The 23786-nt window shown below is 55.4% G+C and overlaps 1 protein-coding gene across 7 annotated transcripts in view; it reads left to right on the top strand.

Moving 5' to 3' along the window:
- Positions 1–407: 407 nt before the first annotated feature.
- The window catches only part of SCN5A (sodium voltage-gated channel alpha subunit 5), a gene marked incomplete at both ends in the record, with an annotated part of 87255 nt that continues 63876 nt past the window's right edge, over positions 408–23786 (top strand). For 5 of the 7 annotated variants that reach the window (XM_082638682.1, XM_082638680.1, XM_082638681.1 and 2 more), the window contains 6 exons: positions 408–680; positions 3174–3319; positions 10675–10755; positions 12069–12197; positions 18952–19043; positions 22508–22738. In XM_082638682.1, coding sequence (XP_082494808.1) covers positions 408–680; positions 3174–3319; positions 10675–10755; positions 12069–12197; positions 18952–19043; positions 22508–22738 — 952 coding nt within the window. Of the gene's footprint in view, positions 681–3173; positions 3320–10674; positions 10756–12068; positions 12198–18951; positions 19044–19177; positions 19270–22507; positions 22739–23786 lie in introns of all 7 variants that reach the window. The other 2 variants (XM_082638678.1, XM_082638676.1) reach the window with 1 other exon arrangement.

Below are 23786 nucleotides of genomic sequence, written 5' to 3'. Positions count from 1 at the left end.
TCAGTGGGCTTGGTTAAGGAACCAACAGGTGTGAGTGTGCCCTTTTGTATCGAGTAGGGTAGAATGGAGGGTCCCCGATGACCCAGTCACTCGTGCCTACTTGCATTCAAACATGCTCATTGGGATGGGAAAGGGAGGAGTGACCCTCCTGCAGGTCCCCATGCATTCCCTGGAGCCTGGAGGGCTCTGGGTTTGCCCAGGCTGGCATCCGCCAAGTGTGCCTGTGGAGAGGTGGGGAGCATCTTTGCCAAGATACTGGTCTTTCCCTCCACCAGCCCAGCCAGTCCCCCCAGGTCTGGCCACCCTGCCCCCTGGCCGTGGGCGCAGCATCAGCCCCATGTCTGTGTCTTTCAGCTTCCCTGCAGGCAGTGTGAGGACAGCCTGTGCCCCAGAAGCAGGATGAGAAGATGGCAGACTTCCTGTTACGTCGGGGCACCAGCAGCTTCCGCAGGTTCACCCGGGAGTCTCTGGCGGCCATCGAGAAGCGCATGGCAGAGAAGCAGGCCCGAGGTTCGGCCACCTCGCAGGAGAGCCGAGACGGGCTGCCCAAGGAGGAGGCTCCCCAGCCCCAGCTGGACCTGCAGGCCTCTAAAAAGCTGCCGGATCTCTATGGCAACCCACCCCGAGAGCTCATTGGGGAGCCCCTGGAGGACCTGGACCCCTTCTATAGCACCCAAAAGGTGACTGTTGCCCACCCCCACCCCACCTCCCTGCAGCATCCCTGTCAACGCAGCAGACAGCGAGAGGGCCTCGCCTCCATACGGGGCTCTGTTTGGGGTTGGCTTCCCTGGGCCTTGGGAGAGTGAGTCATTAGTGATCTATATTCCCATCACCTTAGTGTTAGAGTTCCGGAATAAAAGGCCAGAATTATGCAGCCTGAGGTGGTTTGGTGCTATGAAAGAAAGAGCAGGCAGCCACACTTGAAGTCTTGCCTCCCTGTGGAGTATCTACTTTGGGAATCATCTGTGGTTAGATTATTCTCACCCCTGGAGGACTCCTCCCGGTCCCGTGGTATGTGTGGATTGGAGTCAGGCCCTGAGTCCAGTTTGGGCCCCAGAGCACAGCATGTGATCCCTCCCCTAACCAGAGACAGCATGTAGCCCCCATCCCCCACCCCACGGAATTTGTTAGGCACTGGCTATGTAATGACAGCTCAGGCTGGGGGCCACGGCAGCAGCATCCTGGGCCTTGTGGGCTGGTGATGGGACCATGACGGCCAGTGGGAAATCTGAGAGGGGTAGGGAGGGATGGTTCTGCCATTGTCCGTTCTGAGTGTAGGGAGAGGAAGGGGCTTTTGTCCACTAGGGCAGGGTAACCCAGGCTTCCTCAGGCATGGATTTCTACCCAGGAGGTCAATTCCCCCGTCTGGGTCCCCTGCCCTGGCCTCACCTCTCAAGACCGTGTGCTCAGCCCTGCACCCAGCCAGACCACGGGCATGCCCACCCCGGCTGCCCACACTTCGGGCCTCACTGCCGGAAGAAGGCGGGTTTGAGTTTGGGGGAGGACTTTCCCCAGAAGGCTGGGTGCCGTGGAGGATGGTTCCTGCCCACATCACTGCAGTTGGTCCAGGGCTGAGGAAGCGCTGAGGAAGTGAATGTGAGCACCTGGCGGGTATGAGTGTTGCGTGTCAGTGTCACCAGGCGTCTGAGTTGTGTGTCACTGTGCATTGAGACTTCATTCAGGAGACCAGGAGTCTGAGGCTGGGAGAGGTGCCGATTGTCTCTGTGTGTGCAGGCACATGTGAGTGGGTAGGTGGAAGGAAAGCCCACCCAGGCTATATGCACAGGTGGGAGAAGAGACCTTGAACCTGGTCTCGATTCCCCCCCGAGTTCGAGTGACTCAAGCTGGGTTAAGGTGAGGGCCTGGGGCCACGGTTGGGGTCAGAGTTAGACTAGACATTGGGATTAGTCAGGTTGGGTGGGCCTAGGTCCTGGCTGGTCAGAGCTGGAAGTGAGAATTAGGGTCGGGTTAAGGCCGCAGCTGGGGACAAGTCAAGGTGTGAGTGGTGCATCAAAGTGGCGATGCGGTTGAAGTTAGCTGGGACAGGCAGGAGTCATGGCACAGGGACAGCTGAGCGTAGGCCAGGGCTGGGCTGGGCTTTGGGGGCTGTTGGCAGTTGAGCCTGGGAGGAGTCAGGGACACTCTCCTGTCCCTGTGATCGGGGACACTTGAGTGGTGGCCCCAGGTAGGATTCTGGTCTCTAACCTCCCGTCTCTCCTTGCTGACCCCCGGTCACCCTGCCTGCAGCCCCACCGGGTGATGCAGGCACCACAGCAGAACTTTCAGTCCTCATCTATCTGGTCAACTTGTCTCCCCAGCCCCGAGTAAAAAGAACCTTATCTCAACAACTCAGCCCTTGGAGAAGCACAGCCCCAGGCTATGCCACCTCAGCTGTGCCCACTGAGCCGGGACAGGGGGAATGGACTGCTGTCCTCAAGGGTGGCATCTGGCTCAAATGCCCACCCGATGTGCTCGTGGCTCAGCCTCCAGCACCCATTGTCCCTTCCCATGCCCCGTTGAGCTATGTAGATAGAATCTTCTGGAAGCGCAGGGAGCGGGTTTACCCTGGGCTGCACATGATCCCCCGAGGAAGACACTAGGTCGTGTCCTCTGGGGTCAGGTGGGGCTGCCATCTGTCTGGACTCCAGGAGACACGGTCCCCGGGAAAGCTTCGCTCTCCTGGGCTGGGCTCTGCATTTTCCTCATCCCTACTCTCACCCATGAGTCCTCCCTGCTGACCCAGCTCCCTTGTCAGACCCTCACTCCTCAGTGGGCCTCATGGGGGAGTACAGAGGGGTCAGAAGGGAGAGGGGAAGGAGGGGGCATCAGCTGGGTCCTGGCCTCCGCTATGATAACAGCTCGGCTAGGATCATGAAAGGCCTCTTCTGGCTGGGACTGTAATTTTCAAACGAAACTAAATCCACCCAACCTGACAATCCCTTAAACTTGATCTCATCCCACCCCAGCCGTGGGTGACCCAGCAAGGGTCCACTCACCTGCCAAATGTGCCGACTGCCCCTACCCCCCACCTCTCCCTCAGGCTCTCTCCTCTTCCTCTCACCCTACCCTTTCTCCAGAGTTCTAGGGCTCTAAGCCAACAGCTGCCCCCAAAAGCCTCTCTCCATAAGGGCCTAGGGGCTGCCACCCGACCTAAAGCAGCTCTCCGTCCACAGACCTTCATCGTCCTGAACAAAGGCAAGACCATCTTCCGGTTCAGTGCCACCAACGCCTTGTATGTCCTCAGCCCCTTCCACCCCATCCGGAGAGTGGCCGTGAAGATCCTCGTTCATTCATATCCTTGGCAGTCTGTCCCCACTGTGTGGGCCCCAAACAGGGCGGGGGAGGGGGGCGGGTGGTGGATGGGGCGTTTAGGGCTGAGGGTGGTGCTGATTCCCGGTCTGTCCTCAGACGAGCACACAGTTGTCATCTGGGAGCGGTTGGACATCAGTCTCTCGGACCCCACCCCGAATCTGCATCTGCATTTTAACAAGATCCCAGGGGATCATGGACACATGAAAGTTTGGGGGATTCGGCTCTGATCCTTCAGGAGAGAAACATCCTAGAAGCTCAGCTACTAAGGATCCCAGAAGAAATGAGGCCGATCGGTGTCCCCTGGTTCTGGTCTTGGCTCCACATGTCCCCTCCCACTGCACCCCCTGAGCCTGCACCTCCCCGCCTACCAGCTGGGACCTCAAGCAGGTCACCGGGGCTCAGCCAAGAAAAAAATGCTTCCCAGTAAAGAGGCCTCTGGTTTATTCACATGTGGGCCTCTTTCAAGGGAGGCATCGCTTGCTTTTTGATTAGGTGTTGACAAAATGTTTGCAGTTTCCGAGTATCTCAAAGAACTCTGGTTAGCGTTAAGTTATATAAACCACAACCTAAAAAATATTCATGCTGCGGAGGAGAGCTATGGGACGGCTGCATTGTGGTAAGGGACGGGTACTGGTCTTTGGGCCGTAGGAGGACCCCATTCGGGCCGAGCATGGGACAGGGAAACGGCTGTTCTCTGGGGTTCAGAAAAGGGGCCTTACACATGGAGCCTCTCGGGGCGGAGGTGCAGGTGTCTGGCTGTGGAGTCAGAGGCATCTGTGTTTCACCGTGAGGGCCTGGGCAGCTTTGCTTTAGCTGCAGCTGACTTGCCTGTTAATTCAATCAATGATGCTGGGCTCAGTGGTGTGATTAGTTGTTGGGTTGGCGGGTTGGCCCGAGAGCTCCCCAAGGTCCCCCCTCAGTTCCCCCTCCGATGGACCTCTTCTGAGGCGAAGACGAAGGTCTCACCCATTAACCTCTGGTCAGGGCAGGAGGCTTCAGGAAAACAGCTGCTCAGTGGGGGACTGAATAACAGAGACAGATGCTGACTGCTCGGGGGACATTTCCTGTCCAGGCAGGGATGAGGGGTGCTCCTTCCTGGCTCCACTGTCTGCCAACCTGTGCCCCGGTGCCGGATCCCAAACCCAGGGACCAGTCAGAGGGCCTCAGGGCCCCATTTGTTTTCTGCTTGCAGACGCTCTCCAGCCCCCTCCAACTGGCTCCTGCCTTTCTCATGGAGATCCTGAGACACATGTATGTCCAGGGACCACCCCCTGCTCCCAGCCCATGCAGGCCATGGCTGTGGCATCAGTAGGGTGGTCTCTAGGGTGGGCCGACACTGTGGGGAGAGACTGTATTCAGGGGCAGCCTACCGTTCACAGCTGCATCCTACTTTATGAGGCAAGGGTGGTCCTGGATGTAATTTTGAGCCATTCTGCAACTGTTCCCAAGCTCCCTGTAGGTGCCAGGCACTTTGCCCGGCACCCTGGGGGTGTCAAGCTGAATGAGACACTGTCCTTGCCCCCTTGGGAATTTTACAGTCCCCTCAGAGTGATTAGACAACCACATGAGCAGTTGTCATTTCTGCCGGCATGTGGGCATAGCCTGGTGAGAGCAGTGCAGCGGGAGGAAAGTCCAGCCTTCTTCTTGCTCTCAGCCTGTCTCCGGCCTCACTCCAAGGGTGTGGTGTCCCTGAAAGCATGCTCCGGCTCCCACCTGGGGCTTCTCCTCCAGGTATCTAAACAACCCAGCTCTGTTTGGCAGCCACCGCAGCCCCTAGGGATGCAGTTGCAGCCCCAGGGTTCCTGCAAAGCTGGGCCATGGGGCAGCTGAGGCCAGGGAGGCGGTAGGGGCAGTCCCCAGCCTGGCCAGAGGGTCCACCGAGCGGTGGCACTGAGGCTGTGAGGGGCTGGTTCCGCCCGGCAGGACCGGCTCTGAGGTCACTGAGGTGGATCTTGTCTCCCAGGGCAGCTGCCCCAGGGAAGTGGCTCAGCATCTGGGAGGCCCTGTGCTGGGCTCTGAGCAGCTGCCTTGACACTCCACTGCCTGGGGATGGGAGCGCACTGCTGGCCTCCAATAGCGCCCCTTAGCGGGCTTGGGGGGCACTGAGGGAGAAGAGGGGCCTGGATTGTGGGCTTTGGGAGCAGCCCCTCTGTGTCCTTGAGTCTTGCCATCAAAGTGTGGTACACCAACCAGCAGCAGCAGTATCACAAGGATCTTAAAGGAATTGCTGAAACTTGGGCCCAGAACCCGCATTTTAGGAAGGTCTCCATGATTTCTGCACACACTGCTCTAAGGCAGTCATTTCCAAATGTCAGTCTGCCAGTGGCACCTGGGAAGTTTGTTAAAAATGCAGATTCCTAGCCCCTTCCAGACCAGAATCACCAGTGTGAGGCCTAGAAATCTACAAGCTCTTCATGCATTTCTCTTTTTTTTCAATCAAGATACAGTTCGCATACCATAAAATTGACCATTTCAAGTGTACCATTCAGTGGACTTTAGTATATTCATAAGGTTGTGCAACCATCACCACTTTCTAGTTCCAAAACATTTTTATCACCCCCAAAAGAAACCCCATGCCCATTGGCAGTCACCATGCATTTCTAATGCCCACAGATTTCAAGTTTTGAATTATGAGCTTTCTCTCCATTTACATTTTTTTTATTGTGGTAGAAAACATGTAACATAAAATTGACCATCTTAATCACTTTTAAGTGTCCAGTGTGGTCATATTAACTATAGGCACATGGTTGTGCCATAGATCTCTAGAATTTCTTCATGTTGCAAAACCGAAACTGATTGTTGGCTTACACATTTCTATAGCCATTCAAACATCTCAGTCCCCAGTGTGCAAAGTTCTGTGCCAGGCCCTTTGGACAGGGCAGTAGGGGCAAAGACTAACTTACGAGGGGGCAGGGATGCAGTCCCTGCTCTCCAGAAAGAAATCCCGCTCACTTGCGACAATCCAGACATTCCCAGTGACATGCTGGTGATTGTGCGATAACTCAGTGCAGCTTTGCTCTGGGCTCCACGCTTGCAGCGCGTCCCTGGGAAGTTGCCTAAAAAGTAAATATGGGCATGTAGAATTTTTTTTTCTGAAGTATTTTTGTTATAATCCTGCAGAATGTGTTCCTGCCAGGATTAAATAAAAGAAACCAACAGAACGCCAAATTCCACTGCAGTCACATTCAGAGAGGCCGCACGTTCATGGCAAGCAGCATTTTGCCTTCCTGGGTGCATAGGATCTGTTCACAAAATCCTCCCACATTCCCCTAGAAGATTCAAATGGGCAATCAAACCACATGTTTGTATGTGTGTGTGTGTGTGTGTGTGTGTTAATTTAATAGCACAAATATATGAAAATACCCCGACCATTAATTCCCTTCTCTTTGGGAGTTTTTTGACTCCTTAGGACCTGAAGACAGGCAGCCCCAGTTTCAGGCTTTCCCCACAACCCAGGCTGGCAGTCCTTGCTGGCATTTTAATTATGAGGCTGGGAGTGGGTGTTTGGGGACAATGACACGGCAGGATTGAAGATGTTCAGCTGAGCTCAGCCCCGGAGAGCTGGCCTTTGCCTCTGCCCACACATGAAACCAGCTCAATCATCTGCCTGAAACCACCAGGCAGTGCAAACAGGTGTGCCCTGGCCAGGAGTACACTTGACTTATCTCTCTGGTATTGGCTGTGTGCATGGCTCCATGGGGGACCTAGGGATGCTTGGGTGCAGTCACATGGACTAAAGGCTCAGTCTAGGTAGGAAAAGATCACATACACAGGAAAGACTGAGAATAATGGAAGGGCTGTCCTCAAGGATAGGAGAGCCAGGCAGGGTTTTGAGCAGTCAAGTGGCAGAGACCAGAGTCTGTGTGCCTCACCTTCCATTGCTGTGTCTGGAAAAGCCAAAATTCATTCAGGGAGCACTTGTCTTTTCCCACCGTGTGACCCAGGCCCTGGCTGGCAGGGCTCAGAAGGGCTGTCTACTCTGGTTCTTCCCTAAGTCTTGATGCTAGACCTTGATTCCCCTCTGTCTGTGTCCCGCCAAGTCCTCTGGTCCAAGGCGGCCTGTCCGCACTGCTGCTGTCTGCCAAGTGACCTTTTCTCCACTCTAATGAGAGCTATGAGTGGTGTGTGCACTGAAAGAGGGCTTGGGAGAGGCTTGGCTCCCCAGACAGGGGTCTCCCCAGTTCTGAGCCTCACCAGGAACGGCTGGGCTGACTGACGGCTGGAGGAACCCTAACCAGCCTCCAGTGCCTGTCTAAATGCCTCCTCCAGGAAGCCTTCCTGCCCAGCCCAGCCAGAGGCGGGACTGGTTTCTCATAATATCCTATCTTGGAGCAGTTCAATGGCAAAGAGGCCTCCCTATCTCCTGCACAGAGCCACGCACATGTGCTCACATGAGGTTTGTTCTTAAAAATGACAAATAATTCTGTTCTTCCTGGGTGGCCATCTGCTCACACTTTACAGAGCCCTTCACCCTGTCATTTGTACCCACAGTCGTTTTCTGTGACTGCTGTAACAAACTACCACAAACTTTGCCACTTGAAGCAACACGGACTTACCACCTTATAGTTCTGGGGGTCAGAAGCCCAAAAAAGTTCTCACTGGGCTAAAAGCAAGGTATTGGCAGGGCTGCAATCATTTCTGGAGGCTCTAGGGGAGAGTCTGTTTTCTAGGTTTTTCTGTTTTCTCGGGGCTACAGGAAATCCTCGGCTCTGGCCCCCTTCCATTTCCAAAGTCAACAGCAGCTGGTGGTGTCTTTCTCATAAGCATCATGGTGATGCCTCCCTCTTTCTCTTATAAGGACCCTGTGATGACATTGGGCCCACCCAGATAATCCAGGATAATCTCCAGATCCTTAATTTAATCACATCTGCACAGTTCCTTTTGCTGTATAAATTAATGTTTATAGTTTCCAGGGATTAGGATGTAGTTGTCTTTGGCGGGTAGGCGGGGCATTATTCTGCCTACTAGAGCATCCTTCAGGGTAACCGCTTTGTGCCTCAGTCTCCTCATCTCCAAAATGGAGACAAAGTGGAACCCCTCCTGCATTCTTGGGAGAATTGAATTAGTTAATAGATGCAGAGAACAGAGCCTGGCACCTAGGAAGGGCTCAATAAATACTTGCTCTTAGCATCATTACTTTCACATTTCAGGAGTCATCTGATCCTCGGGTGGTTTAGCAATGGATCTGTGGGGATGAATAAAGTCTGGTTGAGGGGCTTGTTAACTGCCTGCCCAGTGAGGAAAGCCTTGGCAGGGAGCCGGGGTGTGAGGAACGGGAATGTGTGTGCACACGTGCGCACGTGTGTAGGGGAGAAAGGCTACTGAGATGGGTATCTGATCCTACCCTTGAAAGCTGGAGAGGAACTAGGCCTGGCCATGGAGACCCTCCCCCAGGCAGAGGGATGCACAGATACCAAGCTGAGGGAGGGACCTCAGTGTCTGGAGAGACACCCTCTGGCTGGGGAGGAATCAAGGTTCCCTGAGGCCCTGGCCGCTGAGCTGAGCAACTCTGGTTTGAGTATCCAAACCCTGGGGTGGGTGTCCCAAAACCTGACCCCTCTCATCTCAGATGAGAAATTGGAGAATTCGTTATGAACTGGGGGCCAGGTCTGACATGCTATTGCCTGATTCCCTGGATTCCCTAGAAGGAGTGCTGGAGGTGTGGAGGGCATTCACCTAGATTCCTTGACATAGCCCACCTCTCTCTCCAGCTGGGCCAGCCCCCCACCAAAGTCAGTACCCCAGCTCAGACCCATCTCCAGTCTGACTGCATTGGGCTCCCCATTGGGCCCGAGGCTGGGCCAAGCCATGGGAACGGGTGGAACTGTGATGGGGAGGGAAGAGGCAGGCCCCCGGAGCTCAATTACTGCAGCTCCTGGGCTTCCGGTGGGAATTGCCTGGCTGGCAGCTGCTGCCCGCAGGGCTGAGGCCGGGACAAGGTGGTGAGCCTGAGGGCAGCTGCAGGGAAGGGAGGCCCAGTTTCCTCTCTCGGGCTGGGGAGAGGATTTGTGGGGCAGCAGAGTGTCCCTGTTCTGGGCTGGGCCTCTCGGGGGTGCCCCTACCCACAAGAGGCCCAGGGTCTGGCCCTTGTTCCTCTGCAAGTCCGGTAGAGGTAAGGGAGGCCATGGCGGTCAGTCAGAGCTTTGTCCAGCCTGAAGCAGTGCCTGGGACTTGGAGCCAAAGAGTCAGGGATCATGGTGGCGCAGTGGTTAAGAATCTGCCTGCCAATGCAGGGGACACGGGTTTGAGCCCTGGTCTGGGAAGATCGCACATGTGGCGGAGCAGCTAAGCCCGTGCGCCACAACTACTGAGCCTGCACTCTAGAGCCCACGAGCCACAACTACTGAGCTCACGTGCCACAACTACTGAAGCCCATGCGCCTAGGGCCCGTGCTGCACAAGAAAAGCCACCGCAGTGAGAAGCCCGCGTACTGCAACGAAGAGTAGCCCCCGCTCGCCGGAAATAGAGAAAGCCCATGTGCAGCAACAAAGACCCAACACAGCCAAAAATAAATAAATATATTAAAAAAAAAAGAAGACTCAGGGATCAGACAAGGCCTGGAGCAGTTCAGTGTGAGACCAAGGGCCCAGAGGATGCCCGAGATGCAATCCCAGCATTTGAAGGGCTCCCTTTCTGGTGGGGACAGATGGGCACTGCCATGCTAAAAGAGGGATGCCTGGTGCCATGGGGGTGCAGCAAGCAAGGAGTCAGGGCAGGCTGCTTGGAGGAGGCACTCCTTGAAGGAGGGAAGCAGTGTACTAGGCGAAGCAGAGGCCACGAGTGAAGAGCATGTGCAAAGGAGGAAGCAGCCAGAGATGTGGTCCCCTGCCTCCCCCCGGGTCACTGTGTCCAGACAAGGCATGAACATTTTGGCAGAAGTCCTAGCTCAAAGGTCAGCGTGGGCTGCTCCCATAGAAGTGGAGGAGGGAACTTGGGGCCCTGCCACCATGGCTTTCCTCTCCCTGAAACAGGGGCCCCTGAGGAGCTGTTTATAAACACCCATCTCCCTCTAATGTGGCCAAGGACAGGGCTCCCACTAGGCCATGGGTAAAAACCTCTGAGTTCTGGGGGCCGGCCCCTCCTCCCTTCTCTCTAGGATGGGCCCTACAATGGACTCTGCTGTTGGAATTCAGGCGTCTGGTCCCTGTTGGGGGCTGTGGAACAGGGCAGGTGTCCAGCCTCAGTGGGGAGGGGTTAGCAAGGACTGGGCAGAGCCCCGGTGTGTCTCCTGGGAGCCCCTGTCTCGTTGATCTGGCAGCCCTGGCCTGGCGGTGCCGACACCTGGGGCAGGACCCCCTGGCGGTGGCAGCCCGTCTGGCCCCCTGCAGGCGGCTTTCCTTGACCCTGCGCCATGTTCTTCAGCATGCTCATCATGTGTACCATCCTGACCAACTGCGTGTTCATGGCCCAGCACGACCCTCCACCCTGGACCAAATATGTCGAGTGAGTATCTTCAGGGCCTCTCCAGCCAGCCCCTCCCCCCCTGCCTTTTCCATTCCAGACTCTTGGCCTCAAAGTTACCCCAGCAGAGGCCTAGGGACTCACCCACCTGATGGGGGGGGGTGGTCCTTGCCCTAGCCCTTCCCTCTTCGCTGCTTCCAGTCCTGCCAAATTCATGCTTTGAGTTATGTCCTCAGGAGAGGAAGCTCTCCAGGTTGGCAAAGTGAGGGTTTCTCCCTGACCCACCCTAAAGAGGACTGATGGTATTGCAGAAGGCTCTGAGACAATACTACTAATAATTGATTGAGCACTTAGTGCATGCCAGACACTATCCTGGAGCAATAAGCATCATGTAACCCTCATGACAACCCAATAGGGCAGGTACAGACACTATGCCCATTTGACAGATGAGAGACAGAACTGGAGAAGTGACCACCCCAGACCTTGCAGCTAGGGGGTGTGGCTGCCGGGAAGAGGCCCAGGACTGTTCCGACCTCAACACCACACTCTGCTGCCTCTTTTCCCTAAGCCCTACTTCCTATAACCATTTGCACAGTTTTAGAAAACTGTGCCTGGTTCTTCCCAAATGAACGTACCTGACCCATAGATTCTAAGTGGAACCCAACAGGCCCTGTTTTTAGGGGGCCAACGAAATGTAGGGGACAGGCTCTCTTACCTAAGTGGCTTGCCTGGCGGTGCTCCTTGTTCACACAGGACCCAGCAGCACGGTTGGTGCTGGGGTCTGCATCCAGCTGCTAAGACCTGGAGACAAGCATGGCTGTGGCCCTGTGGGCCGCAGTCCCAGCATCCGAACATTTGGGATTGCTCAGCTGGCCCCGGACACAGAGAACAGCAACCTCCCAGCCTCAAGTGTTAGAACATCAAACTCCCTTTCCAAGCCCAAGGTAGACAGCTGTACCCACCTACCTGTAGGTGGTTGAGGATCCACAAACAAGAGTGAGGGGCCAGGACTCTGAGTGTCCTAACTGTCCCACAGTGGCCACCGTATGCCTGTGTACCTGGACCCCCAGGGCTGGGGTGAGGAGATACATGGAGGGTCTTCTTACATCAAGACAACCAAGAGACAGAAGATGGAGGGTTCACATGGGCATGCACAACGCTGAGTAAACGGGAAGATGCCTAAGTTGACCAGGTGTTTGGAACGAAGCTCCGGCCCCCAACTCCAGCTCTGCCGTGGGGGCTTTGCAGGGAGCCTGGTCTGAGAGCCCTCGAGAGGGAAGCTGCATAGGGCTCCTGCCAACCTGGCCTGCAGGCTTCACCCTCCCTGAGAAAGCCCACTGGTCTCTCCTCCCCAGGTACACCTTCACTGCCATCTACACCTTTGAGTGTCTGGTCAAAATTCTGGCTCGAGGCTTCTGCCTGCATGCGTTCACCTTCCTTCGGGACCCGTGGAACTGGCTGGACTTCAGTGTGATCGTCATGGCGTAAGTACCTCGCCCCTGTGCTGTGTGGGGTGCGGCCACACTGACAGGCGTGGGCGCCACTCCTGGCCCCAGGCTGCCCAGCCCCCTCTGCCTCCCTGCAGAGGCAACATCAGCTCTGCAGGAGGAAGATGGCGTGGAGGCCCTTGGCTCACGCTGGTGGGGAGAGACGGGTTCATAGTAGCTCAGGCGGCCATGCTGGTTAGGCCCCCTGGCTCATCTGTGGCTCTGTGGCAGCCCTTTGCTCAAGGGACTCCATTAAGATTCTGGTTTAGCATCCTCTGCCGTTTCTGTCAAGGGAAACCAATGTTACAACCTGAAATCTCTGGACCACTATGAACAGTGACCTGGATTCCAAGGTGATTTAAACTGCAGGAAAGAGAGCAAAGGAGCTAGAGAAGTGGCTGGGCATCCCCAGGAGCTTATGCCAGGTGTCCCAGCATGGCTGCAGTCTCCACTCAGAGAGTCAATGTCTGGCACATTGTGAGATGCCTGGTCACTCACATGATCCAGTGGGTCCTCACACCAGCCAGAGAGGTCACCTGGATGGGGGTTCCTTACTCCCATTTTACAGATGAGAAAACTGATGCCAGGGACACAGTAAGCAAATGTGACCCCAGGCCTGCTGCCATGCCAGCTGAGGCCCCACTTCCTTGCCAGGGAAGGGACCCTTGCTTAGGGGTTGTGTTGAGGCATTCCACTCTGGATGTCTCAGGCAACGGATGCTGGTTTCTGGTAGGGATGAGTGATTAAGGCAGGCCTCCCATGCAGGAGTCATGGTCAGGGGCTCAGCCATCAAACCCTTTGTGAAAGCCTGATGTGTGTGGAAAACCCAGTGTGTGCAGGGCTGGGTGCCGCACCTTGGCAAGAGCAGAGCTGATGAGGGTTATACTCCCTACCCTTATAGAGCCTCAGTTTCCCCACTGGTAAAAGGTCGGTGTTGAGCTGGGTGGTATCAGAGGTTCAGTTCAACTGCCACTTTCTAGGATTCTCAGATTCACTGAACCCACCTGTTCATGACAAAGTCTTTATTTACCCTTGGATGTGAGCGGCTCTGAGCTCATCCACGCAGTGGAGGAGAGAGGAGAAGAGGGAAACTGGACCCTGCTGATGGGGTGCTCTCTGCCTGGTGGTCAGGACATGCATCAGAACCCCTGTTTCTAGGCACGCTGCTTGTGAGCTGACTCCAGCCTGCCATTTTACAGGTGGGGAAACTGAGGCTCAGAGAGAGGCTACCACTTGCCATGAATCCAATGTAGATTTAGGCCTGGGCAGAGCTAAGTGAACAAGGGAAAGAGTAGTGGGGTGTGGGGGACAGATTGTGCAGCCTTACAGGCCATGATAAAAGCCAAGTGTGATGGGAGCCAATGGGGGTTAAAAGCAGGGAGGGACGTGGTCTGATTTACATTCTAGGAAGATCACCCTGGCTGCTCTGTGGACAGGACTGTGGAGGGATAAGGGCGGAAGTGATGGAGCAGCTCAGAGGCTATTTTCGTAGCCAGGAGAGAGGATTGTGTCTAGGACCAGGGTCCCAGTGGAGAAGGTGAGAGACATGGTCAGATTCTAAGTATATTTGCAGGTAGGCCTGACAGGAAACCTCAGGGTGGCTATTGGCTTGAGCAGCTGGGTGGCTGGTACGACCATTCGTTGGCCTGGAAAACAGAGGGAGGAGAAGAATCAAACATCCGGTCTGGAATGTATTAGGTATGAAAGCATCCAGGGTAAGATATCGAGTCGGCAACTGGATCTTCCAACCTGGAGTTCAGGAAAGAGGTCCACTCAGAGGTATAAATTTAGAAGCTGTCGGGATACAGATGGTATTTAAAGCCAGGAGACCGGATGAGATCATCTGGGAGTGTCGCCAGGGAAGGGAAGCCGCCTGGGGACTGTACCCTGGGACGCTCTAACATCCTGAAGTCACAAAAAAGGAGGATGGAGCGAAGAAACTGGAGGGAGGGCTGAGGAAAACCAGGAGAGAGCAGTATCCTGAAAACCAACGGGGGAATGTGACTCGACTTGAAAGAAACCACAAGGAGGCTGAGGAAGGTGAGAACCAAGATGGACCGTTGAAGTCAACAACATAAAAATGGTTGATGATTTTGACCTTGACAAGATGGCTTCCAGGGGAGTGGGGGACACATGGCTGATTAGAGAAGTCTTGAGGGAGGGTGGGAAGAGGGCGGGGTGGGGGGGAGGCAAATGTACCCATCTGCTTTGTGGGGTTTGCTCTAAAATAGGAGCCAAAGTAGGGTGGTGGCCAGAGGGGAGGATGGGTGAAGGGAGGACCTTTAAAGAAGGGAGGCATCGTTGCAAGTTGATGGGAACAATCCACGAGAGAGGGGAAGTTGGTGATGGAGGAAAGGGGACAATTGCAGGAGCAAAGCCCTTGAGCTGGCCCGAGGGGTAGGAATCCAGGGTCTGGGTGAAGTGTTGGCCATAAGAGCAGGGAAGGCAGAATTTCAAGTGGCAGTGGAGGTAGATTGATAGAGCCGATAGCGAGAGAAGGAATTTCTCTTCTGATTGCTTCTGTTTTCTCAGTGGTAAGAAGCAGGATCATCAGCTGAGAACACAGAGTTGGGAGGCAAGTCTGATGTGTGAGAATGGAGGGAGCATTCTCTGTCAGAGCCAGGGGCTTGCACTCATGGGAATGGAGTAAAATGGCTAAGGCGGGCCCAGGCTCCAAGGTGCCCTACAGTGGGGGTGGGGGTGGGGTGGGCAGTGATCCATTGGCCCCTGAGGGCCCGAAGTCACAGGAAGGGGCTTCAAGAGGATAGAGCATTTGCCTGAGCCTTTCCTACCTTCCCATCCTGGAGCCTCAGCAGAACTGTGTCATGGCAGCAACGCTCCCAGAACCCGGGCCCCTTGTCTGATGGCAGGAGCCAGGCTTTGGCTTGTCATCAGCCCATGACTCTAAGAGATGCTCTGAGTCCTCCCCATCCAGCCCTTAGCCAGTCCTCCTGTCCTGTCTCATGCCAGTCAGTCCCCATGGAATCCTGCAGAAAACCTCTCCCTCCACTGGGAATTGCAGAGCAGGAGTGCCTTCCTCACCAAGCCCTCCTGCCTTCACTCTGGACCAGAACCAGGGGAGAAAAAGCAGAACGGGGCCTCAGAGGCCACGAGACTATTTCCAGGTTTCCGAGCGTCTCACAGAAATGGTCCACTAACTTCCCCTGGGGCTGCCTGGGCCCATTGGCATGTCAGGTTTGTGCTCTGGGCTGGATTGGCCTGGCACTTTCATTGACAGTGCTCCTGCCTTATGAAAACAATGAATTACTGCCATGGTAATGCTGTGAAAAGTGTTCTGCTATAGCCAAAATGATTCAATAATGAGGGCTCTTAGAATCATCAGAGGAGTCTTAAGTGGCAACAAAGTTCTATTCAATGAAACTCCCCATCCCACCCTCCATTTTACAGATGGAGAAACTGAGGCTCATAGAGAGCCTACCACTTGCCTAAAATTGTAGAATGAATCAGCAGCAACGCTGGGGCTCAAACGAAGTCTCCTAACCCGTAACCTTGAGAAGCACCCCTATTCTGATGTTTCTGGCTAGGCTTCCACCTGATCCCCAACCCCACCCACTTTAGCATTGTGGAGGGTTGGAGGGGGTGCCAGGAAGCCTGCCAGGCTCCACTTGCAATCCTGCAGCCAGAGCTCTTCCTGTTGCCCCCTTTGAGCTGGGCATTACCTGCTAGTTAGTGCAGCCTCCCACCTTCTGGGGTTGTTATGGAAACCAAACATGGAGGGAAAGGGAGGGAGAGCAGAGAGGAGAGGGTGGCAATCACCGCAGTAGCTAACGTGCTGTGCTGCCTGTACCTCTGCCTAGCAGCCCGGGAGGGGCCGTCTGCCTGGAATGGGAGGGCTGCACAGCAAGATAGGGGCAGAGCAGGAAGAAGGCCAGGGTCTGCCTTCCTCATGGTTCCTCAGCCTCCAAAAGGCTCCCTCCTGCGCTGGGGCTGGTGTGATGGGGTGGAACTCTCACCCACCATCGGCTGCTTTTTCTGTGTCGGGGCCCACGATCCACCCCCGCAGCTCTCTGCCCCTGCCCAGCCGCTTGGCCACAGCAGAAAGAGTAGAATGGCTTGGAGGAGCGTTTTGCCAGCTTGGCAGGAGCAGAGCTCCACCCTGACCTGGGCCACCGCTGAAGCTGGCCCTTTGCTAAATACAGGGTCTCTCCTGCCTTGCCATTCTCCGGGGCCCCAAGAGAGGCTTTGGTGGGGGTCTAGGGCCCCCAAATGGGAAGTAGCCAGGCACTAGGCTCTGGGTCAAGTAAAAGAGGCAGCAGCCCCCGTGTCACAGACATGGTCACAGACACACCTTGTCCTCACCCTGCTCTGTGCCCCGCCGTCAAGTCTTCTTCCTCCTCAGTATTGCTCTCCCACGTGTGACCTGACTTCACCCACACGCAACCACTGGCCCCACCCTGTTCTCAGCCACACAGCTGGCCTTGAAGGCTGCCGGAAGCACATACCTTGGGGTCTCAGCTTTCGTACGCCCAGCAGGAATTGAGCAAAGGGCAAGCACTGTCAGCGCTGGGGGCCCTGAGGGGGTGGGGAAGGCAGGGTCTACACTGGGACAGGCGAAGACAGGCTAAATCCAAGCAGGAGATGGGCAGGGCTTCACTGGAGACACGAGGGGACAGGCAGGGTCTGGAAGGGACAAGAGGCTGAAGCAGGGACGGTTGGTTCCCTCTCCCTTTGGCACAGTTCTCTGCCCATTCCCTGTAACCAGAAGAGACAGCCTTGAAGCCAGTGTCTTGAACGAGAAAACTTTGTCCCAGGCCACACCCATTGGAGTAGCAGCAGAAAATGGATCCAGAGCCATCCACAGGCTGGAACTGTGGCTTCCATGTAACAGTGACATTGGCAATGGTCCAGGTTCAACCTGGCAGTCCCGTGGCCACACCATGTCTGGACAGAGAGTCCAAGCCTGAGAGGAGAGTGTGGGACAGAGGCCTGAGGGTCAGAGCCCTCACAGAAAGTAGAATAGCCATCAAAAGTTGAGAGGGAGCTTCGACTAAATCAATAGATGTATATGGGCCAGAACAAGGGAGGTGACTTCTACGCCCCCCGGAACACAGGGCTGCATCTGACTGTTGTGCCCAAGAAAGATTTGCAAGCTGCAGTGAGTCCAGCAGAAGGAATGGAAACCACACCATGGAAAGGATCTGGTGTAGACAGAAGGAAAGCTCTGCTGAGAATGAGTCTGCTGACTTCCCAGCTCTGAAGGGATGTGGAGAGAAAGAAGGGAGCAGGCCTCGTCCACGGAGCCCCATAAAGACGGAATAGCCCCATGGGTGGATGGAGAGGAAACTGGTGTCATCCCAGGGTCAGAGCTGGACCCGGCTGACCCGAGGACATTGAGTCCCTTGGCACAGCCTGCCAAGTCCCTCCCTGCAGACCCCAGAGCTTGAAGGCAGATTCAGAAACTCTGAGCCGAGTGGAAGGGCCTGGAGGTCCACAATGATAGGCAGAGTGAGTCTGTCAGCACTGTCAGCCCACCCTCGACCCTCACCCAGTGTCCCTGGACTGACGTCACTCAGACACCAGCTCGGACACAGTTGGTTAAACATCAGACATCCTGAGTCTGCTGTTCTTTGTCAAACCTTTGGTTAAATCTCAGACACCCTGGATATGAAACCTTTGGTTAAATATCACAGGTCACTTGCCACTGTCCCAACAGCCCTGGTCACATACTATCCATCCATCTCTCAGACATCCTGGTCATGTGACCCATCCACGCATGTCTTCACGCTCTGCTTGGGCGGGTCCCTGCCAGCCAGAGACCGACTCCTTCCTCCTGTGATTGTGGAAGCTATGGATGGACGATTGTCCAAGTTGCAGGTGGGAGCCCCACGGCCACTCGACCCTGCTGAGCACCACTCGGGCCCAAGTGGGACACACACCGAGGAGGGCTGCTTGCCTCCCGAGGTCACTACTCCTGTGGAGACCCAGGGCCATCGTGAGGAGACACCAAGACTGGGGTGGACTCATGGGAGAGGGGCTGGCACATCCCTAGGACCCCTCAACCTGCTTTTTTCTTTTCTTGTGTTGGCCGTTGCCTGTGAGTAGTTAAGAGCTAAATATTTGGGCAACCTCCCATCTCATCTTCCAAAGCATCATTTTGGGAACTCTTCTCCCTTTGAGTACTCAAGTCACCTCCACCTCCTGACTTCAGGGACTCCTGAGCCACACCTTGTGCAGAGATTTGTGGTTGGAAGGAGGGAGTGGGATGCCCTCGGACACCCAGCCATGCCTCCACAGCGGTCTCAGCTAGACTTCAGGGTCCCACGGATCAGAGCTGCCAGGCATGAGAGCTGCCAGGCATGAGCTGCAGAAGACATAGAGCAAAACCAGGACCAGAAACCCGCTTGCTTCCTATATCACCTGGCCTGAGCCTCCTGGAAAATGGAGTTTCCCTCTTTGCTGTGTCCCCAGTCTCAGACCCCACCATGTGGCTTCGTGTCCTAGCCCCCAAGTGGCATGGAGAACGTGGCAGAGTCGTTGCCTCATGACGCTGTTTATTCACAGGACCATCACCGAGAGAGCCGCCTGGGAGCTTGCTCTGTGGACATCCTTAAGGCACCCTCGCTGAGGTTTCCCCGGGGCAGGAGGGATGATATCAGGGAGAAAACTTAGGGGAGGCCCCGGGTCATGCACAGCCCTCCCCGTGGGAGGGGGAGAAGGGAGAGGGCTGGTCGGGGAGGGCGGGCTGAGGTGCCGCTTTGTAATTCCCAATAACTGTGATTTGATTCTACAGGTATGTATCAGAAAATATAAAACTAGGCAATTTGTCGGCTCTTCGAACTTTCAGAGTCCTGAGAGCTCTAAAAACTATTTCAGTTATCCCAGGTAAGATGCCCAGGTTTGCCTCCCAGATCTCAGCTACAAGTGACTCTCTCTCCGTCTCCCCCACCCCCCTCCTCTGACTGTGTGTCCTACTGGCGTGTTGTCACTGTCTTGTGTGTGAATTTCCCTTGTTACAGATACACCACTGAATTTGTGGACCTGGGCAATGTCTCAGCTTTACGTACCTTCCGAGTCCTCCGGGCCCTGAAAACTATATCAGTCATTTCAGGTGAAAATCAGGTTAAACGCCAAGGCTGGAGGGACACGCTTGGGCCTTTCCAGCTACCTGGGAGCCAAGGCAACCCTCGGGAAGGCCCCTTCAAATGTGCCTGTCCCCAGAATACCTCTCCCAGAGCTTGGATACGGGGGCTGTCTTCAGTGGACACGGCTGTCCCCTCCATGCCTCAGAATGGGCTTCGGACTGCCCACCCCAGCAAAGCCCACCACCACAGACCCCCGGGGGCACAGAGTACTCCATGGCAGGTCCTGGATTGAACCCAAATTCTTCCCAAGGTAGTGATTTATTTCCCAAACTGAACTCAACTATTGGAATAGCTGAAAGCTTGTAGGTGAGTTGCTTCAGCCTGAAGCATCATCCTCCGATGAGGAAACTAAAAGTACTGTTGGTGAGGGAAACCACACCCAGAGTAAAAAAGGATAGCTCAGGCATGGCCTTTCATGGCTGAGTGCCCATTTCCTGCCTTGAGCCCCCTTTGGTGATACACACACAGCCGATACCGCAGCCCCATTCTGTGAAACGGAGAGTACTCTGTGGACAGGTGTCACCGGTCCTTGGCGTTTAACAGCCTTTGCTGCATGTGCGGTAGAGGTTTAGTAAACCGTGCATGGTAGCCTCGGGAAGAAATTCTCCTTGACGCATGTTGGCAATTGTCCCCGGGAAACCTTCTGAGGCCCAGACGACCTCTCTAGAAAGCCAGTCCACCCCATCCATCTAGGAAAGCTCTCAAAGACTTATAATGATTTCAGAGCCCAGAGGCCCCTTCCAGAAACTTTTCTAAGTGCATCCCCACTCAGAGCTGGAGAAGGCATTTCTTTTAAGAAGGCAGCTGGAAACAGGTTGCATGTCACTGATCTGGAGAGATGTCAGAGCTGGTGAGCCAGATGGTTGTAGCCACTCCTGACTTGGAAAGCTCAGGGGTCCTGGGCCCTTGGCCTGCATTTGCTATTGCTGCCCCCAGGGAGGCAGGGACCCTGCTGTGAGCTCCCTGAAGGAGCTCAGACTCCCCCGGTGGGGCTAATTATCTAATAAGAGGAGCCCCCACTTATGCTGATTTCACACTGAGCCTCAGTACTCCTCCCGGCTCTGAACCCACCACGGGGTGAGCCCAGGAGCCACTTGCCCGCACGCTCCCCGCACGTGGCCCAGACCTCTGCTAAGAGTCCGTAGCGAGTGGGGCACTGTTCCCATCCCCATGGAGCGCCCCCAACGTTGTGACAGGCGTCATTGGCCAGGGTCAGTCCTCTAGGGCCCTGGGGACTTCATAGCACACACCTGGCAAGGATAGATGAGCACACTGACCACGACAATTAAGAAAAATCATCTTCCAGTTTGTTTTATTTTTAAAAAATGAGGCTGACAAAGGAAAATATTTCTCAGTCCGGGGAGTCCCACTGGATCTCTTCAAAGCTGCCAGCAACCCAGTGAGGCAGCTCACAGCAGCTCCTGAAAGCGGTCATTAGGAAAAGGCTGTGGTCAGCATTACCGACGTCTCCCTTGAGTACGGGTTCCCTGAGCTGAGGCTTAATAGCCGTGGCCCTCTCCAGACCTCAGTCTCCTTTCCTTTAAAATGGGAATGAATCGGAATGGTTAGTTTCCAAGGGCTCTTCGCCCAGCCTGTTAGAACTTCAGTGGAGGGAGAATTTCCCACTTGATCCCCCGGGACCCATCTCTTCCTGGGTCTTCTCAGAAAGAATCCCTTTACTTGGTTGGAATCCTTCTTGCCGGAAGTGGACTCTCATCAATGTGAGAAATGGTTAAAGGAATGGGTCACCAACTGATTGTCCCCAAGGACACTATCTCCACAGACCAGGAGGTGCTTTTCAGAGCCTTGAACTGAGTGATTCAGGCCACAGATACTTTGGAGGCAGAGTTTAATTTGGGTATGTGGGCTGCTGCCCACGGCCCCTCACTTTGCCCCCACCCTGCCCCACACTATGGGTGGGTCTCCAAGTGTGGCGAGGAGAACCAGATGCCCACCGAGGGTCCTAGAAGCTCTGCTAGAGAGGAAGCGTAGTTCTGGACTACAGAGGGCTCGTGAACCCCGCCACCACCATCACCACCTCCACCACTCTGGGCCCAGACCCCTGCAAGGTCCACCCAGTGCCCAGGCAGTTGCCAACATCTGCCAGGATGATTTCACAGAGAACGCGGAGTGCCTCCGAGCCCTGGGCAGGCAGCAGCGTTGGCGGTACTGTGGGGAGGACTTCCTCTCCCCTCTCCTGTGTTTGCCCATCGCTGCCTCCTTGTCTCTGAGTCATGGGCACAGCAGCTGTGGGCACAGCCGCACAGGTGCTCCTAACACATTAACCGGCTGGACGATGGACGGATGGAGCTTAATCTGAGATCTGGCCGCTTTGATGGGGGGCAAGGGTGGGGAGGAGGGATGGGAGGTGAGTCCCTGCTGCTGGCAGAGATGCCCCCTCGCTCCCAATGCTCTGCTCGAACTTGTGAACTTGCTGTAGGACCGCAGCCAAGTGTCAGACCAAAGGGGTCTACACTTGCTTTTCTGTGCGGCACTGGCTTCTGCAGGGACCTGGGCCGTGCAACTAACAGATCACGGCCTCTTAGCTTTGGGGGGTGGGATGGACGGGGATGGGTCCCAGGGGGACAGGGCAGAGGAGGAAAATACAAAACAGGTACCCCTGTGCCTTTCCCAAAAGTGGGGCCTGAGACAGAGCAGGCCCCTTAGGACGTCGCCCACCATGGCCTTAGCCAGACCCCCCCGCCAACCTCCCCAGTGCACACACCACATTCCCCTACCAAGAATGGCTGTGTCTCTCCCCATCTCAGGATCAAGGCCAAGGCTGTCCATTGCCCTGGAGGGGGCCTGGCCCTCTGTCTCCTTTCCAGGAACTACATTTAAAGGGACAGGCCTGGCATAACTTGGGACCATCCAGAGGGGGATGGGCTTTGAGTGTTTTCTCCCACAAGGAAACAGCATTTTCCATACTTATTTCATTTATTTGGCTATGGAGAGCAAAGAGAACTAGGCCCCTCTGAAAATACACAGCCAGACTGGACTCCTGCCCCAGGGGGATCAGGACAGACTCTCAGCAGCAGAGGAAAGGGAGGTTTTGGTCTGAAAAGCCCAGGAGAGGCCTCCTTCCCCTGCCCCCACCTCATGATCGCCCCCCAAGCCCGGCACCCCTCAGGCCCGGCCCCTGTCCACTGGAGCGGGGAGCACGGGTGCCATGGGTGACTCTGAGCTCCTCCTCGCCTCCCCCAGGCCTGAAGACCATCGTGGGGGCCCTGATCCAGTCTGTGAAGAAGCTGGCTGATGTGATGGTCCTCACGGTCTTCTGCCTCAGCGTCTTTGCCCTCATCGGCCTGCAACTCTTCATGGGCAACCTGAGGCACAAGTGCGTTCGCAACTTCACGGTGCTCAGTGGCACCAACGGCTCCGTGGAAGCCGACGGCCTGGTCTGGGAATCGCTGGACCTCTACCTCAACGACCCAGGTGCTGATTGGCTCTGTGGCCCAGGCAGGGCTTTGTGGGGCCACCAGGGCCGAGCATCTCCCACACAGGCCTCCTTCTGAAGATGTCCAAGCCCTACCTGCTCCCCCAGAGACCCGGCTGCGTGTCAGGGATCCCAGCCCCAGCCCTTTGGGGCTCTGGGAGAGAGGACAGGAGAGGAGCAGACTCGGCACCTGTCCTCCTGAGTTCTCAGGCTAGATGGGGAGATAACACTTGAAGAATGGGAAGGATGGAGAGGTAGATAGGAGAACGGCAGCTACAACATTTGAAGGGTCAGGAATGGTGAGGAGACCAGGCTGCCAGCAGGGAGAGGGGTTTCGCTTGCGAAAGGGTGGGGGGACGGAGCTGGGGTAGTTTGTGAGGCTTCAGAGTAGAGGCCCCATTTGCTTGGCATGGGCTTTGTCACTTGACTTCAGTGATCCTTGTCAGGATGTTAAGTCCATACCCATGCACCCCAGGACAAGCTCGATGATTGTACAAACCCATATGAGCCCCTCGAGTTGTTTCACTGCCCCATGGGTTACACTTCCACCCTCCGGGCTGATGACCAGCACCTCTCTTGACTAGAGCCATCAGTCTAGACCAAAGGTAGATGCTGGTACAAGGCCAGATTCCAGGCCACAAGGACCCCGAGGGCCGTTCTGAAGTTAAGGCCTCTAACATACACCAGCAGTCCACTTTGGAAAAAAGAAATAGATGGAAACTCAATGAGTCAATTTGCTTGTGATTCAGTGTGGCCACGTAGCAGCTGTTCTAAAACGTATGTGTACACCAAAGTCACCTGGAAGGCTCTGGAAAACACAGACTGCTGGGCCCCACCCCCACGAGTTTCTGAGTCAGTAGCTCTGGGAAGTTACCTTTCTAACCAGTTCCCAGTTGATGCTTGATGCTGCTGGTCTGGGGACCACACTTGGAGAACTGACACCTAAGACTAAGGTAGATAGTAGGGAGTGATGGGGACTGATGTATGGTCACAGAGTGGAGGCGACAGGACTGATGTCCTATGTCTCATCTGGTCCAGCCCCAGCCA

Source organism: Mesoplodon mirus (genome assembly GCF_964341445.2).
Source record: "Mesoplodon mirus genome assembly, chromosome: 12".
Classification (NCBI taxonomy): Eukaryota; Metazoa; Chordata; class Mammalia; order Artiodactyla; family Ziphiidae; genus Mesoplodon; species Mesoplodon mirus.
Note: the sequence above shows the minus strand (reverse complement) of the source record. Positions and strands in the feature narration are given on the sequence as shown.